Source organism: Leptonychotes weddellii, chromosome 3 (assembly GCF_054177405.1).
Source record: "Leptonychotes weddellii isolate Sample4059 chromosome 3, ASM5417740v2, whole genome shotgun sequence".
Classification (NCBI taxonomy): domain Eukaryota; kingdom Metazoa; phylum Chordata; class Mammalia; order Carnivora; family Phocidae; genus Leptonychotes; species Leptonychotes weddellii.
The window spans coordinates 96,958,481-96,975,060 of record NC_138371.1 but is presented as its reverse complement, the minus strand read 5'-3'; the positions used below and the strand labels follow the sequence as shown (position 1 = coordinate 96,975,060).

The 16,580-nt window shown below is 39.4% G+C and overlaps 1 protein-coding gene across 2 annotated transcripts in view; it reads right to left on the bottom strand.

The window, feature by feature from the left end:
* The window catches only part of CNTNAP5 (contactin associated protein family member 5), a 741,254-nt gene that overhangs the window by 393,868 nt on the left and 330,806 nt on the right, over positions 1 to 16,580 (bottom strand). For both annotated transcript variants that reach the window (XM_081814618.1, XM_081814619.1), the window contains exon 5: positions 2,321 to 2,524. In XM_081814618.1, coding sequence (XP_081670744.1) covers positions 2,321 to 2,524 — 204 coding nt within the window. The remainder of the gene's footprint in view (positions 1 to 2,320; positions 2,525 to 16,580) is intronic.

The window sequence follows — 16,580 nt, the reverse complement described above, 5'->3', positions numbered from 1 at the left end:
CACCCATTTCCCCCCCTTCATTTTTCCCTTCCTATTATCTTCTTCTTCTTCTTCTTTTTTTTTTAACATATAATGTATTATTTGTTTCAGAGGTATGGGCCTGTGATTCAACAGTCTTACACAATTCACAGCACTCACCATAGCACATACCCTCCCCAATGTCTATCACTCAGCCACCCCATCTCTCCCACCCTCCATCACTCCAGCAACCCTCAGTTTGTTTCCTGAGATTAAGAATTCCTCATATCTGTGAGATCATATGATACATGTCTTTTTCTGATTGATTTATTTCGCTCATATACCATTTCTTTTCAGGAAGACTGCCATATGGGACATTCAGATATTTTTTGTTGAATAAATGAGGAATATTAAGAGCTTCTCTTTTTGCTACTTCATTATGTTTACTTCTGACATAAATTATTCATTTATATTATTTTTGGTTTTCATGTCCATGCTCTGCAAGATAGTTATTCCTTAGCCCCAGATTATACATAAGTAAACAGAGACTTCTGGGTTATGTGACTTTCTCCATAACAAATAGCTAGCACATGTCTGCAATTAAAATAGATCTGATGCATGACCACACCTCCTCCTTTCCATCATGCAATACTGTGAGTGAAACTGGTTTACAACATTGGATTGTGTATGTTGGAGCAGAGCTTTGGAAGGGGAATGGCATATCTAATTGAGAATATAAATGGCAGTAATTGGCAGATTCAATGTAACTAGTAGAAGACACCTGTTCGGCTATTGACAAGTAACAGTAACTTCACTCACAATGCACAATGCTCTCTGAGCCATATGCAGTTGCAGGACTGCACTCCATTCATCCATATCCCCTTCCTGAAAATTGAAAGCCAGCTAATAAACTGATGCATTTTTCCTGAATATTTGTATGCTCACCCTTCAGATAATTCATTGATAAGTTGCTTCTTTAGGTATGTTAATACAATTAATCAAGTCATTAGCAAATCACCTTACTACTCTCTTCTGGATAAAATTCTGTTTCTAAAGATGCTTTTGATGTATATTTAATCTAATGCATTAGATGTCAATTTTATTAATTAAACTTGGGATTCCAGATGTTCTCTCTGCCAGTATTCACCATGGTGGTTAAGAAGATACTCAGAAATGCCTCAAAATACTTACGTTGTTTGGCTTTTGAGGTGAGTCCACATTAAACTTCATTCTTATGTCTCTCCTTCTAATTGTGAAAATGTGTTTATCTGAGATTTTTTTTTCAGTTTTCCATGCAACTTAAATTTACAAACTCAATTCTGCTATGATTGTCTTTCTTTACTTTGATAGCAAATACTTAGTGACAATTCTCTTCCACAAGTACAATATTCACCCTTAATATAACAAATATCAATGAGAGGCAGGGAATCAATCTCATAAGGAATGGAACTTCCTTTTTCTTCAACTTGGGCGCTCTTTCTCTCTCTCTCTCTTTTGTTTCTTTTGCTGTGGAAGAGCTTTTTGGTTTGCCTTTGCGCCTTTGGGAATTCTGCCCCCTGCACTCAGCACTTGGTTCACTCTTCCTTCAAAAGTACCTTTGAGCATACAAAAGAGGCTGAGCCCTTCTCTCTCTTTCCCTGGGATAGGAAGTTGATTACAATGAAATTATAATGATGGCCTACCTGTGGTGAGGCAGGCCATGCTGGGTGTCCTAAATACACAGGAGGCAGGACATTGTACTAATTTAGCTGGTATTTGGTAAGTCTAGGGCTCAACCTGGCATAGCCAGGGCACTTAAAGGAAACAGTGTTTCCCTTAACAAGACATGGGAATGCCCAAAAACTTAGACTTTCCCACTATACATATGGCCCTTTCTCTCCTTAACCAAAATAATAATAATAATAATAATAATAACAAACAAAAAAATAAAAACAAAAAAATAAAATAAATGAATTAAAAAGTCTCTTCTCCATTTTTCTCTTGGGACTGAACTTTCATAAATGTACCAATCAGAATAGATTGTGATTCTATTCATTAAAATATGTGTGCATGTGTGTTAAACTTGCTCAAGTTAAATTGTATTAAAAGAGATAAACAGATAAATAGGTAGCTAGATAAATATATATGAGCTTATAGTGATCCCTACCTACCAATATTATCTTGTTTCAAAGAATGCTATCTATAGTTTAACTATTTCACAAATGTTTATTTTTTCTTCTCCAATATGTAAAAGGAGAAAATGTCACTTAGATTGTATTCCAGTGACCTCCACCTGACACACAAGAGCAATAAGAAACTGTGACCCACCACAAAATAGAATTCCTGATAGCTCAACGTGGAAAGGAACAAAACCAGACCCTACCCAAGTTGAGGTGCAGGGCGAGCCTCCCCTTCTGGAGCTCTAGCGTGATGTGGTCTCCACGTTGACCTTCTCCATGGAACAGAACCCCATCTCCTTGCATGCTCTTGAACTTCAGAGAGATCACATCTTTGAGAGTGCTCATCAGCTTCTGATTGAACCTATACAGAAGGGAGCTTCGGCCATCAAAGTCAGCAACATCTGATTCTGGGAACAGGGAGAGAAAGAGAGAAAGAGAGAGAGGGAGAGAGAGATCAGTGAATATCCTCATAATTGCTCTTACTGCTTCTCATCTTTGTTGTTCTCCAATTTATAGGAATGTTCTTAATATTTGGAAGGTCCCATCTCAACAGAAAGCATATGGACTAGACCAAACCTAATTAGACTTAGGGGGATTAAAACCTCTCATTAGTGATATGTCATATTTTGCTTGAGGGGACAGGGTAAGAATACCACAAGTACCTATGTCAGACTCTATGGTGCCAGATGCCTGGTAGTAATAATCTTTCATGATTTATCTTCATTATTAATTCACTTCTGAGAGTTGGAGCCACTTGATCCCCTAATCTCAGGTTCAAGGTTAGAGATGAAAAAATATAGTCTATTATTCCACACCTAACTGAATAGCACTGTCTTCATAGAACCTGTGTTGAGAAAGATTCTGAGGTCTTCTCTGAGTTCAGTGGAAAAGAATGTGCAGTAAAGGAAGACTGCTGTTTGTATAAGGAGGGCAAATACATGACATCCTTACCATCCCTGCCTTATCCTGTGTTAGTGATATATATCATTATATTTTTATATATAAAAATGTTCAATTGTTATTGTTAAAGCAGAAAAAAGAGAAAGTCAAGTAATCATGATCTAAACCAACTTATTTAGTGGATATGTATAAACATACCTGAAAATTTCATGCTAAAATATTAACAGAGATTCTCACCTCACCAAAGAATATATAGAGATGGCAAGTAAGTATATGAAAAGACGCTCCACATCATATGTTATTAAGAAAATGCAAATTAAAACAATAAGGAGATACCACTGTACACCTATTAAAATGGCCTAAATATGGAACACTGATAACAAGAAATGCTGGCTTGGGTGTAGAGTAACAGGAACTCTCATTCATTCATGGTAGGGAAACAAAATGGAGCAGCTGCTTTGGAAGACAATTTGGTGGTTTCTTACAAAACTAAACATACTCTTACCATACTATCCAGCAACCTCACTGCTTAGTATTTACACAAAGGAGTTGAAAACTTATGTTCACACAAAAATCTTCACATGGATGTTTATAACAGCTTTATTCATAATTGCCAAATCTTGGAAGCAACCAAGATGTCCTTTAGTAGGTGGATGTATAAATAAACTGGTACATCAAGACAGTGGAGTATTATTCAGCACTAAAAAGAAATGAGCTAGCAAGCCATGAAAATACATGAACAAAACTTAAATGGATATTACCAAGTAAAAGAAACAAATCTGAAAAGGCTACTATTTGATTCCAATGATACAATGTTCTAGAAAAGGCAAAATTATGGGCACAGTAAAAAGATCAGTGGTTGCCTGAGTTGGGGAAGGGAAGGATGAACTGATGGAGCACAGAGGATTTATAGGGCATGGGAAAAATGAAGGGGGGAAAATTGGAGGGAGAGACGAACTATGAGAGACTATGGACTCTGGGAAACAAACTGAGGGTTCTAGAGGGGAGGGGGTGGGGGGATGGGTTAGCTTGATGATGAGTATTAAAGAGGGTACGTATTGAATGCAGCACTGGGTGTTATACGCAAACAATGAATCATGGAATGCTACATCAAAAACTAATGATGTAATGTATGGTGATTAACATAACATAATAAAATTAAAAAAAAAGAAAAGACTCTGTATGATATAATGATGGAGATACCATGTCATTATATATTTGTCCAATAACATAAAATATACAACACCAGTGAACCATAATATAAATTATGAACTTTAGGTGATTATGATGTTATGGAACCTGGGCTGGATCGCCCGACAGAAGAATGAAGCGGCACCTGGAGATCTTGGAGGATAGGAGGTTTATTTAACACTGGCGGGCTCAGAGGAGAGTGATCTCCAAAGGTCTGAGCCCCTAGCACAAACAAAGGGGGCAATTTATACACTTCTACTTCCACATACTTGGCAGTTTTCGTGCCTGTGGGAAGTGGGGCAGGGAGAAGAACCCAGATTGGTGCACAGGGGAAGCGGGGCAGGGAGAGGAACCTGGAAGAGCCCTGAGGAAGGACTGGGACTCTCTCGCTGGCTCTGTGAGCCATTTTAGGACACAGATTTTCTTTTTCAATGATATGTCAGTGTAGGTTAATCAGCTGTAGTAAATTTTCCACTCTGGTGGGGGATGCTGATAATAAGGGAGGCTCTGCATATGGAAGCAGGGCCTATGCTGGAAATCTACATACCTAATTTTTCTGTGAATTTAAAACTGCTCTAAAAAAAGTAAGCTTTTACAAATCAGTTACTAGATACTCTATTTGGGAGGTGTTCTATGTTGTTTTCACATTATTTCTCCCATTTTTTAATTATAAAAACTTTTACAAAGAATTTTATTACTTTTACAATAGAGAAAATGTAAAGCTATTTAATATAACTTGAAACAGATTCATTACATACCATCTTATGTAGGTGGGACAGTGGTGAATGGGTATATGGAGGAAGCAGGATTAGTCTTATTTGAAATCAAGTACTCAGAAAAATCTCAATTTTTCAGTATTCATCAAGCAATTAAAATGCTCAGCTTGAACATACACAATGATAAGTTAAGTATATTATTTTGGCCAAGTTCAAGGTGCCCAAATTGAAACATTCTTTGTGAAGCCAAAATTCTGAAATGAAAGTAAAAATGAAATCATACTTTCACTGTAATTAGTTTTAAAATGCAATTTCACATTTATTCCTATGGAACAAAGTGATTCTAACCAAAAGGTTGCTGATGACTCTTTAGACCCTAAAAAGAAATAGTCCAGATACAGAGAGGTTTTCACCAATTCCCACTTCCCTTAGGCCCTTCCCATACCACCCACTCACTACTCCTACACATGCCCCCTGAATTCAACTCCTACCCAACCAAATGGAGGCTACAGACAACAACTTGTGATCAATCATGGAATAATGAGGGTCATAGTGTAGATAAGGTCATGGATTTTAAATTATGGTAGTCATAGCTTGTTAGCTGATTCACTTTGGGCAACTCTATCTCTTTGAGACTTGATTTCCTCATCTGTAAAACGGAGGAATTAACAGCCTTTAGAGAAGACTGTGGTAAGAGTTAAGTCTGATGACACATAAAAAGTGATAATACATACAAAGTGATGCCATTATGTCTGGCACATTGTGTTAAATCAATAATAGATGGTAGGGGTATTAGTAGTGATTGAGGTAACTGGAGGGACTTGAGTTCCTAACCAGTACAACCTGGTGGCTGACACTCCACCTTCTCACCCAGAATGGTGTGATTTCACTTTTTGATTCAATGGATTACTGCCCAGGGAACGCCAAGTGTGCCCCAACTTTCATTTTCCGCCATATTTCAGCTTATTACACTCTAGTTGAAATTCTTTGTGTGTGCAGGGTGCATACATTATAAATCTATGTTCTCTTCTTATTGTTCCCTTCTGTTACTGCACCAGACTCTAGGTTAGGAACTGGGTCCTTAGGAACTTTGGTGTTGAACGAGTAGACATGACACATATTATTTATGGACAGCCAAGCTAATACGACTTTTGAGCTAAAACTAGAGGGCACACCCAGTGCTTTGGAAACAGAGAGCTGAAACACTATATTGTCTATGAGTGTGGGACAAATGCTTTCATGAAAAATACGGAATGTGTTATTGCTTTGAAGACATACCTCATGCCTTATGTCTCAGCCTACACTGCCCAGGCTCTTCCTCTCTCCACTCCAGGGCCCTACACCCCCCTCTCCTGATCCATCATGGCATTAATGACCTACATTTCATTCCCTCAAATGTCTAGCTAATCTAGTGACTTAGTGAAGTGTTGATGACCTAGGTTACCTCCAAGAAAATACATCTCCATATTGCCATGAAACCTAAAGCTAACAGAAGCAATCAACAAACAAAAACAACAAAAACATTGTTGAAGTCTAACAGCTCCAGGTTTCCGTTATGGTCTTGCTATTTACTAGCTGGAGGACTTGTGGCAACATTCTTGACTTCTTTGGGCTTCAGTATTCCTATCTGTGCAGTAGAGCTAAGAGAAGCTCACCCTACAAAGTCGTGGTGAGAATTACATAAACCATACCTGGAAATGTAGAATCACTCAGTATTCCACCCCCCTCCATCCATTATTAATCCAAAGGCATTACTACAGTGGTAAAGATTTGTGCATTGCCATATAAAGATGATATGAAGAACATAGTCTGATTTGGTGTCTGTCATATAACACTGAGCAGGTATGCATTCAAGCCTACATCATCACTTGCCACATTCTTAAAATAGCCTCATAACTGCCCTCCTTGATTCAACGTTTGCTACCTCCCTCTGACCCATTCTCTCATCCTCATAAAACATAAGTAACATCACACATGGCCTTCGCTAAAGCCCTTCAGTGAACTCCCTTTACACTAAGAATTATATTCTCTCTCCCGTGATCTGGCTTTTTGCTTTCCCATCTCATCTTTTACTTCCGTCCCCAAACCCTGACTCCCCTTTATGCACAGTGTGCTTTCAACGTGTGTGCATGTGCAATGTGGGGGTTAATCCAGATAACATATGCAGAGCACATATCAGGAGCCCTGTAATGGTGTAATTTTTTTTCCACATGTGAACTTACTTAATGTCAATCAACTTATGAGGAACATACTATTATTATTCCAATTTTGCAAATGACGAAACTATGGTTCAAAGAGATGAAGAAGTATGAAGTTAGCAACTGTCAGAGCCTGGATTCCAACCTGTCCCATCTGATTTAACCTGTTCTGTGTGTGCTGAGCACTTTCACAAGGGCTGCCCCCTTTCTCATGAGGATCTGATGTTCAGCTGTCAGGCAGGTGGTTGGCCTTTCCTAACAGGTTCCTCCCATTAGCTAGTCTCCCCTAAACAACCTGCTACTTCCTTCATAATTCACCTCCCAACTCCCAAGAATTTGATTCTTGGTTGTTTCCCGATGTGTTCATAGTCCAGCTCTCCAGCATGATAGCGACTCCCACGAGGGCAGGGGCCAGATGTGTATTAACCACCTCATTAATTCAGAGCCCCACACTGGGCCCAGAACATTATGCTGCCCAGAAACACCTGTGAAATGACTTAGTGACCCAGTAAGGAACCTGTGCCCAAAGGTAATACTACTGATTGTCCCCTGACTTCCTGCCACATCACCTGCCCCCAACTTTGAAAAGCCTGGTTGCTCAATCACACGCTCAGCCACTTGGGACATGATGCCTACAGGACCCACATACACATGTTCACCAGTGCATAAGTGAGAGGGCCCCTTTAGAAAGCAAAGAATTGGTCTGGTGGAGAGTGAAAACTTTCCTCCTAAGACCACCAACAGCTAATGAGAGAAATATTTCGCCAATCTAAGAGAACTCGGGCAAACACCCTGAACCTTTGCAATATGGGGTCACACCCAAAATGCATCAGCCATTTCTCAGAAGGAGAAACAGGAGGTTAAAAAAGAAAAAAAATGTTTATAAAAGAATTAAAACCTTCCTCAGCTGAATACTTAATACTTCCTCCCAGTATGGAGCTGTGTGAAGTACCCAGCATTCCCAACTTCACTTGGATAAGCAGATTTCAAATGAAAATAATAAAGGCCCATATTTTTAAATTGTGGCTCTTAAGAAAAACAATTCTATTATATGCTGCTTTTTCCTTTTTAGATCTTATTGTAACCTCTTTGTCGCGATTCTCTCGTTCAGCACTTTCAGGACTTAGTTTGTGGTGTGGAGTCTGGTTATGGACATGAACACCTTCCTCATGTCTTACAAGCAAATTGAAAGAAGATTCTCTTTAAAAATACGAAGGAAAGAAAAAAGAAAAGAAAGCAAAAGAAGAGAAAAAGAAAAAAAAAAGAAAAGAAAAGAAGTAAAATGGAGTGTGTTGGAAGGTGTGTAGAGATAGGCCCCTACTGGCAGGTGGAAAAGTGTGTAATTACCTCAAAATGTAGTTTTAAGGGCACCAAGAAAGTAACTGACAAAACTAAATGTATCTTCTTGCTCTTTATTGCTGCCTTTCTACACCACCCATAGAGATTTCTTATTCTGGATGAAGTAATCCATTCTCTAAGGGAAATAAAGGAACAAATTAGCATACATTGCCTGATTTAATGCTCTTGACAGTCCTGCAAAGTTCATATTTTTTCCCATTTGTAACATGGGGAAATCAAAGCACAGAAAGATTATGTACCTTGCCCAAAGGCATACACATAGACTTTTTTAGAGTAGACATGCATTGCCTTCCCCACCCTCACTATCTCCACTAAGTTCAAGTCCGCTATCCTAGTCTATTTCTGTGGTCTCATTTCTGTAAGACACACTTGTATTCAAAATTTGTTGAACCCCCTCAACATGGCAATGCCCGTGTTCAGCACAAGTAGACAGTGATAAACTCTATAGAAGTCCCTGCTCTCAAGGGCTAAGCTAAGAGACAGCAAACACACAATCACATATCCCTGGGAAGAGGGTAAGCACTTTGTGCTGGGGGTTCCCAAAGGAGGGATGCCTAGCCCTCTCTAGGAGGAGACAATGCTACTCCTGAGTCCTGAGGGCTGAGTGAAGATCAGGCAAGTGAAGTGTGGGGACAGGGCTTTGCCAGCAGAGGGAAGGAGCTGTCTGTGTGAGGCATGGAGAGGACATTGGGTCAGATCTAAGATCTGCAAGGATTCAGGTTTGTTGGCAGACTGGCTCTAGCAGTGTGCTCTCTGCACCAGCAGCCTTGGGAGCACCAGAAGCTTGTTAGGAGTTTCAGGTTTTCAGCCCTCACTACAGCCCAATGGAATCAGAAATTCTGGGCATGGGACCCAGAAATTTGAGTTGTTTTGAGCCCTCTAGGTGATTCTGCCAGCTGATGTCTGAGAAGCTCTGTGCTAAAGCACAGAATATCAGGCAGTAGGGAATCCAGAGACTGGGGACAGAGTCAGGACTTTTATGATGGAGCATCTTGTTAAAAATAATATGGGTTTCAATGTGGCCCTGAGGTCAACGGAAAAACAACTGTCAAAGTATTTTTAAGTAGGGAAAGTGTATGGCCAGTTCTGGTTTTTAGAACGAACTCTGTTTTTTTGAAAGTTCATCTGTATTGTTCGGTCAGTCCGCATTCCAGTCCTGGCTACCCATACCACTCCTCCCCAGTGGAGTTACCCAATTTCTTCTTTCAGCATTTCTTATTTTATCAACAATGCTGGCTAGAACACAGCTGTTAGATATTTACTTCCCAGAGTGGACAATTTCTTCCTCTTTCTCAAAATCAATGTTTAGGATCTCATTATCGTGAATTCAATTCAACTCAATTTGTAGTTCTTTAAGGTGGTTATACATTGGCAGATTTCTCTAGAATATGAAGGAGAGCCCATTTGGGGACCCAAAAAGTCTTCAGGATGAGGGCAGATCCTACAGCTCATAAAGCTCTCGTTTTAGGTCAAGATAAAACCAGCACACACTCCCTTCCATCCCAGTGGTGCTGAGAAATGCCAGTGCTGGCCGATGTCCCACTGGGCCCATAATTGCTGATCCAGCTGTCATAGCTTGTTTTCTGAGAAAGAAAGAGTTCTGGAGGCATACTCTGGCATATTTGATGGATGTTGGTAGCTTGTCAACAATCCAGCTAAAACAAGGGCTCCACTGAATAAAAGATTCCAAGCTAGAATCCCCAAGTGAGCTGAGAAGGATTCTGGCGTGGGCCCGTGACACAGACTCTATTTTCTCACAGACAGGAAAGCCCCAGCTCAGAGTTGACAGGACAAACCATTGATTCACCCTGAGACAATTAGTCCCATCAGACTCTTTGGCTGTTCACAGTAAACATGATTTTCAATATAATTACAGTATGAAGCTTAGCTCATGATACATTATATAAGAAAAATGATTATTATTCAGACCATACACTTGCACTGAGGACTCCAAGGCTTTGGCCAGCAAGCAATCCACAAACCACAAAGGTTTCCACAGTCAGCTCAAATTTACACAGATCTTCCACCAATCCTGACTTTCCCAGGCCTTATCAGAAGCTCCTGATAACCTCAGATGAACTATGAAAGCAATGTCAGTTTCCAAAGTTAGCGCTGACAACCCCCAAGAATCGCTTTCCTTATGGAACTTCTGACATTTCTATGTATGATAGCAGGGAATACACAGAATAGATCTCAAGAAGACAACATGAAAAACAGTCATAGTACAAAAAAAAAAAAAAAGGCAAAACTTTGAATTCCAATCCTAACTTTAGCAGATAGAATTTTTAGCTCTGACTGTCAGATGTGCCTTCTTAAAATGCCTAGTTTTTTTTTTGGATATCTTAGACATGTCGACAGCTCTGAGCACACTTAACATTTGTAGTTCAACTGGACTGTTCGCTAACTCCAAAGATTAGGCCCAAATAAAGTAATCATTTTAAGGAATTTTCTACTAATTAGTAGAGACCCAATAGCAATAATAATAATGATAATAATAATAATTACCATGATAATGATAATAATGGTAATTATTCAATAACCCTCTAAAAGCATTATAAATTCTGATAAGACATAATGATAATAATAATTATGATAATTATTATTATTATCATAATTATTATCATAAATAGGACTGGTGGCTCAGTCCATTAATTGTCTGCCTTTGGCTCAGGTCATAATCCCAGAGTCTTGGGATGGAGCCCCATATCAGGCTCCCTGCTCAGTGGGGAGCCTGCTTCTCCCTCTGCCCCTCACCCTGCTCTCATGTTCTCTTTTACTCTCTCTCAAATAAATAAATAAAATCTTTAAAAAAATTAAAAAAAAGTAGATATCCTTTGATTTACTTTTTCTTAAATTCACTGGCAGATATTGGGCATATTTTGCTCTTTGTGGTCACTATGCAGAGTTATGAGATGCAGATAATTGAGACATGGGTTGTTCTCTCCAGGGACTCAGACACAGTACCATGAAAACCCAGCACATGAATTGTTCTGGTGGAGAAAGAGGTGATAAAGGAAAGCATAATTATGGCCCCTACACCTTGTTCCCAAGTAGGGACCTGTGGGACTTCAAGGAAGCATTGGATAATTCAGCTGGGACAACAGCATGGACCAGGACTGATTAGAACCAGTTGGGACATGGGGTCACCCCAAGTAAAAGGCATAGGGAGGCCATGTGAAGTGGCAGGTTACAGCCACTGAGGTGCAACATATTAACAAAGTTTTGTTAAAGGAGTGCTGCTTCACAAATCTTATTCATAAGCTCCGAGAAGGAATGATCAAGGCAAAGGCTGATCCGAACATCCAGCCCTTGTTGTGTAAATAGCATAACACAATTATGAGCTGTCCCCTCACCTTATAGACCATCAATCATCTTCAGCCACAACGCACAAATGTTCCCTGTGAAAGGGTCTTTGTGCAAGGAGACACGTTTACATTGGAGTGACAAAAATGGAGAAAAGAGCTGCTATTTCCCACCCTAAAACTAGCTGGTATTTTTTTCTAAAATAAGATTTACCACAGTTTCAATTTAGCGGGTTACTGAATACTCCTTGCTAATGATTCTACCTGGATACAATCTGTGAAAGTGAGCGCGAGGAAATCAGTGCGGGGAACAAACCACTACAGTGACCATTTGGACAGAGTAAATAAAAATAAAAATTTAATTAAAACAACAAAAAACAAACAAACAAAAACTGTAAGGGGCAAGTCCTGGACGTTTTTGAGGAAACCCACTGCTGCATAAAGCGGTTGATCTCACTATTAATTCATTTTGCCACTTAAGGTTCCTTTAAAATCACAACCGTTAGCATCCGGGTACCAGGAATCAGAGCCATACACTCGGTCAAAGCACACAGCGAACAGCATAACATCAATTCACCAGGAAAAATCATTAGCTGGGAATTTCCCCTCCTTTGCTAGCCTTATAAAACACTTGGTTTACTCAACCTCCATGTTTAGAAGTATGTTTTGCCTTTTGTAGCGACTAAAAATCCTGAATTCCTATAGGGCAGGGATTGTTTTGTTTGTTTCTATACTCCAAGCCTAGCAGAGAGGGGAGCTACTGAGTAATGTTCACCTTCTGTTGAAGGACTTTTAAGATCTTCAATCAATAAGAAAATTTATTCCAGATTTATCAGAAAAGTTGCCTTAAGGTAGAATATCGCTGTGTTTTTGAGTTAATGTGTTCTTACTGCAGATATATATGTATATTGGTCTCTTCACAGAAGAGATTTTATTTTATTTTATTTTATTTTGGTTATTCTTCTATGAACTAAGAGAAAAGAAGAAGTTAACTAACTCAAATTTTTAGACCTTTCTGGACCCCAATTTCCTCTGCTACAGAATGAAAGAATTGCAACAAGAGATCATGGAGATCTCCAAGACTGGGGTCTCCAAGCCCTCAGCCTGACTGCTGTCATCCTGTCCCCTCCAGGGTTTGCATAGCTATAAACCTGGCCTTTTGAGGTCCCCTGTGATATGGGCCTTAACATGCCAAAGATGAAATTTACTACTTTGTGGCCTCTACCATGTAAGACAAATGGCCCCAGAGGATGAGAACAACAACAAAGTGAGCAGCTGAAGGTGGGATGACAAAGAGATTTATTTGGGGAAAGAGAATATGACTTCAGCTCTGAGGCTGATGAATTTTGGATGACACCACTTGGCCATAATTAACCAAATAGGGGCAAAGTCTTTTTTTGGGTGGAAGGAGGCAACTTGAGGTATAAAATAATGGTCGTAATTTTTAATGACATTGGGAAGCCTGACAGATCATTATGTCTTATCAGAATCTATAATGCTTTTTAAAATTAATTAGCTTCCCATATGGAAAAGAATTCAAGTAGAAGCCCCAGACAGAAGTCCATATAGCCTAAAGTCACCAGATGGTCTGATGAGGGTATATAAAAAAGTTTGCCTCTTTCCTCTGAGGTACAGGTGGAATGTGGTCCTGAATAAGAGGGGAAAGGAAAAATGGAGAGAAGTGTGGTGACCAGTGTAAATACAGATGAAGATAATGATGATCATAGCTAATACTTTTTGAATGCTTATCATATGCCAAGCACTCTTTCAGGCAATTTGCATATAGAAACAAGCATTATTTATACCTCTGTTTTCATTAAAACTGTGTCCACAGAAGACCCAAGATAGTCCAGGATTCTACAACCAGTATGCGATAAAGCTAGGTGTGCATCTCTGGCGGTGAGTACACCTATGCATCTAATATTACTGTATACTATCTTTAATAGTGTCTATATTTCATTTTAAACCCTCAAGATTTGCAATCACAGGCATGAAAATGACAACATAGATAAAGAATGAAATGACTCTCATAGTTAGAAGAGGAATTTGAGAATAGGGATTTAAATTCTGGCTCCATATAACAATCACCCAAGAATAGCAAAAAATCACTTTTGCTGGGCCTCTACCCAGAGATTATGCCTTAGTTAGTATTTAGAAATAGCATATCCCCCAGGTGATTCTTATGTAAAGTTAAGTTTGAGAATGCAGGGACACCAGGGTGGCTCAGTCGGTTAAATGGCTGCCTTCAGCTCAGGTCATGATCCCAGCGTCCTGGGATCAAGCCCTGCATTGGGCTCCTTGCTCAGCAGAGAGCCTGCTTCTCCCTCTCCCTCTGCCTGTCTGCCATTCCCCCTGCTTGTGCTCTCTATCTCTCTCTCTGTGTCAAATAAATAAATAAAATCTTAAAAAAAAATTGAGAATGCAGGTAAGGAATAAAGAAGTAAGGAGCTCCTGGATTGGGCAGTAGCTAAACTCTGTCCCTGGACATGTTAGCTATGTATGCTCAGGAATTGAGGGTTGCTCACTTTGGGCATTGTGAATAAAGCAACAATATGGGCATTAGGAGACAAAATATGATGCTTTCTTTCTAATAAGATTTTCCCATGTCATATGATTAAATTCTTTCAGATTTATAATGAAAAGCCCAAGGATATAGGAACAGTACAGAACCAGGTTCAAAACCTGTCTCAGAAGCCCACTGGTTGTGCCATTTTGGGGAAGTTGTTCATTCAATAAATTCAATTGTTATTAATTGAAATGGGCCTCATTCTGTGCTATGAATGGGTATGTAAGTAGATATGGCCCTTGATCTTATGGAGCTTGAAAACTGGTAGGTGAGACAGGTAATTCATAATGAAATACACTTGTAAATAGCTACTAGATATCTATATTGATCTCTTTAGTTCTATCCTTTTCTCTCTTTCTCTCTTTCTCTCTTTCTCTGTGTGTGTATATGTATGTATTCATTCTATATGGTGAATGTTTGTATCTCCTCAAAATGCATATATTGAAACATGATCTCCAGTGTGATGGTATTTGGAGGTGGGATTTTGGGGAGGTGATTAGATCAATGGGATTAGTTCTCTTATAAAAGAGAGGCACAGAGTTCCCTTGTCCCTTCTGCCATGAGAAGACAGCCATTTATGAACGAGGAAGTGAGCCCTCACCAGACACCACATTCATTATGCCTAGATCTTGGACTTTCCAACCTCCAAAACTGTGAGAAATAAATATCCATTCTTTATAAGCCTTTATAAGAGTTGAGCTCAAGAAGGCAGAGGGGGTGAAACCATATGATAGTTGTCTTTCTCTGCTTGACTTATTTCATTTAGCATAATCTACTCCAGTCCCATCCATGTCAGTGCAAAATTTGGGTATCCATCCTTTCTGATAGCTGAGTAATATTCCATTGTATATATGGACCACATTTTCTTTATCCATTCATCTGTTGAAGGACATCTTGGCTCCTTTCACAGTTTAGCTATTGTGGACACGATGAATGGGGGACAAGAACCCATTTGAGGACCCTGAGATAGGAGGCAGCATGGCATGATAGAAGGCAGAACAGAAGCCAACAGTACTTGAGCCCAAGTAGGGAGGGGGGGACATTGTGGGTTGGTGAGGTCAGGGAAGTATGTGAAAGCCAGATCCTCCAGGGCCTCTTCATGCACATGACTTTGGTTTTGTTAAGTGCAGGCAGAAGCCAGTGAAAGGTTTTCAGCAGGGTATGGCTCAACTCTGAATTTTATGACAATCCTGCTGACTGTTGCAGAGATAATGCTGAAGACTAAAGAAAGAAAAAAAAAATTGAAAGTGGATTGCTGAGTTAAAAATCCAGGTGATAGGAGATGTAACTGAATCAGGCTGGAGGAAAAGAAATGGACATGTTTGTGATGAATTTTGGAAGTAATACTGATAGAACTCTTGCTGATGGATCTGCTATGGTAAATAAGGGAGAGGAGAGATTTAAAGAAAGTTCCCGTGACTGGTTTGGACAACTGGTGTTATCTACTGAGATACGGAAGTCCACTAAAGTACAAGGTCTTCTCCTGTTACAATTGCTACTGCTAAATAATTCCATAGAAAACCAAGAAAATAATTTTTAACATCCAGAAGAAACTGAACATGGCTAGAGGGCACAAGTTTTTTTAAGAGTTCCCTTTGGGATATGTTAAATTTGAGCTATTTATGACATAACCAAATTGAGATATCAATCAGGCAAATGAATATATATTTTTAGAGCTCAGAAGAAATATTTGGCTTAGGATGCAAATTACTTATCTAAAAGACACTTCGCCTTTATAAATTTCAGTCTCTCTTTGTATAGTGCATAGGAATAGTCAGTCATTCTTATTTGAAAGACTGTTGGGGTTTGGAGTGTGTTGCACATACTGAGCATATTAAATGGCAGTGGGGAGGGGGATGTCGATGATGATGGTGACATTTCTAATAGAAATTGTAATTTAATGTTGGAAAAGTTGCCACCAACAGGGAAGATACTGGCTTTCTCTCCCAAAAAGAGTCGCCATTAATCACAACTCAGAATAGTGCTCTTCATTCCCCCACCTCTTCTTTTGTAGTCTCAACAGGAGATGAGTTATCTTGCACAATTCTATATTGACATCTTTATTTCAAGCATGCATCTTTACATCAGCAACTCAATGATGTAGCAGGACCCATGTCTTTTACTTGGTTCATCCACAGAAACGTGTTTGGCCAAAAACGAATCAAACTAAAAATTGATCAGAAGGAGAAAACACCCATGCAAAATTCAAAAACCAGATACCCCATCTGACA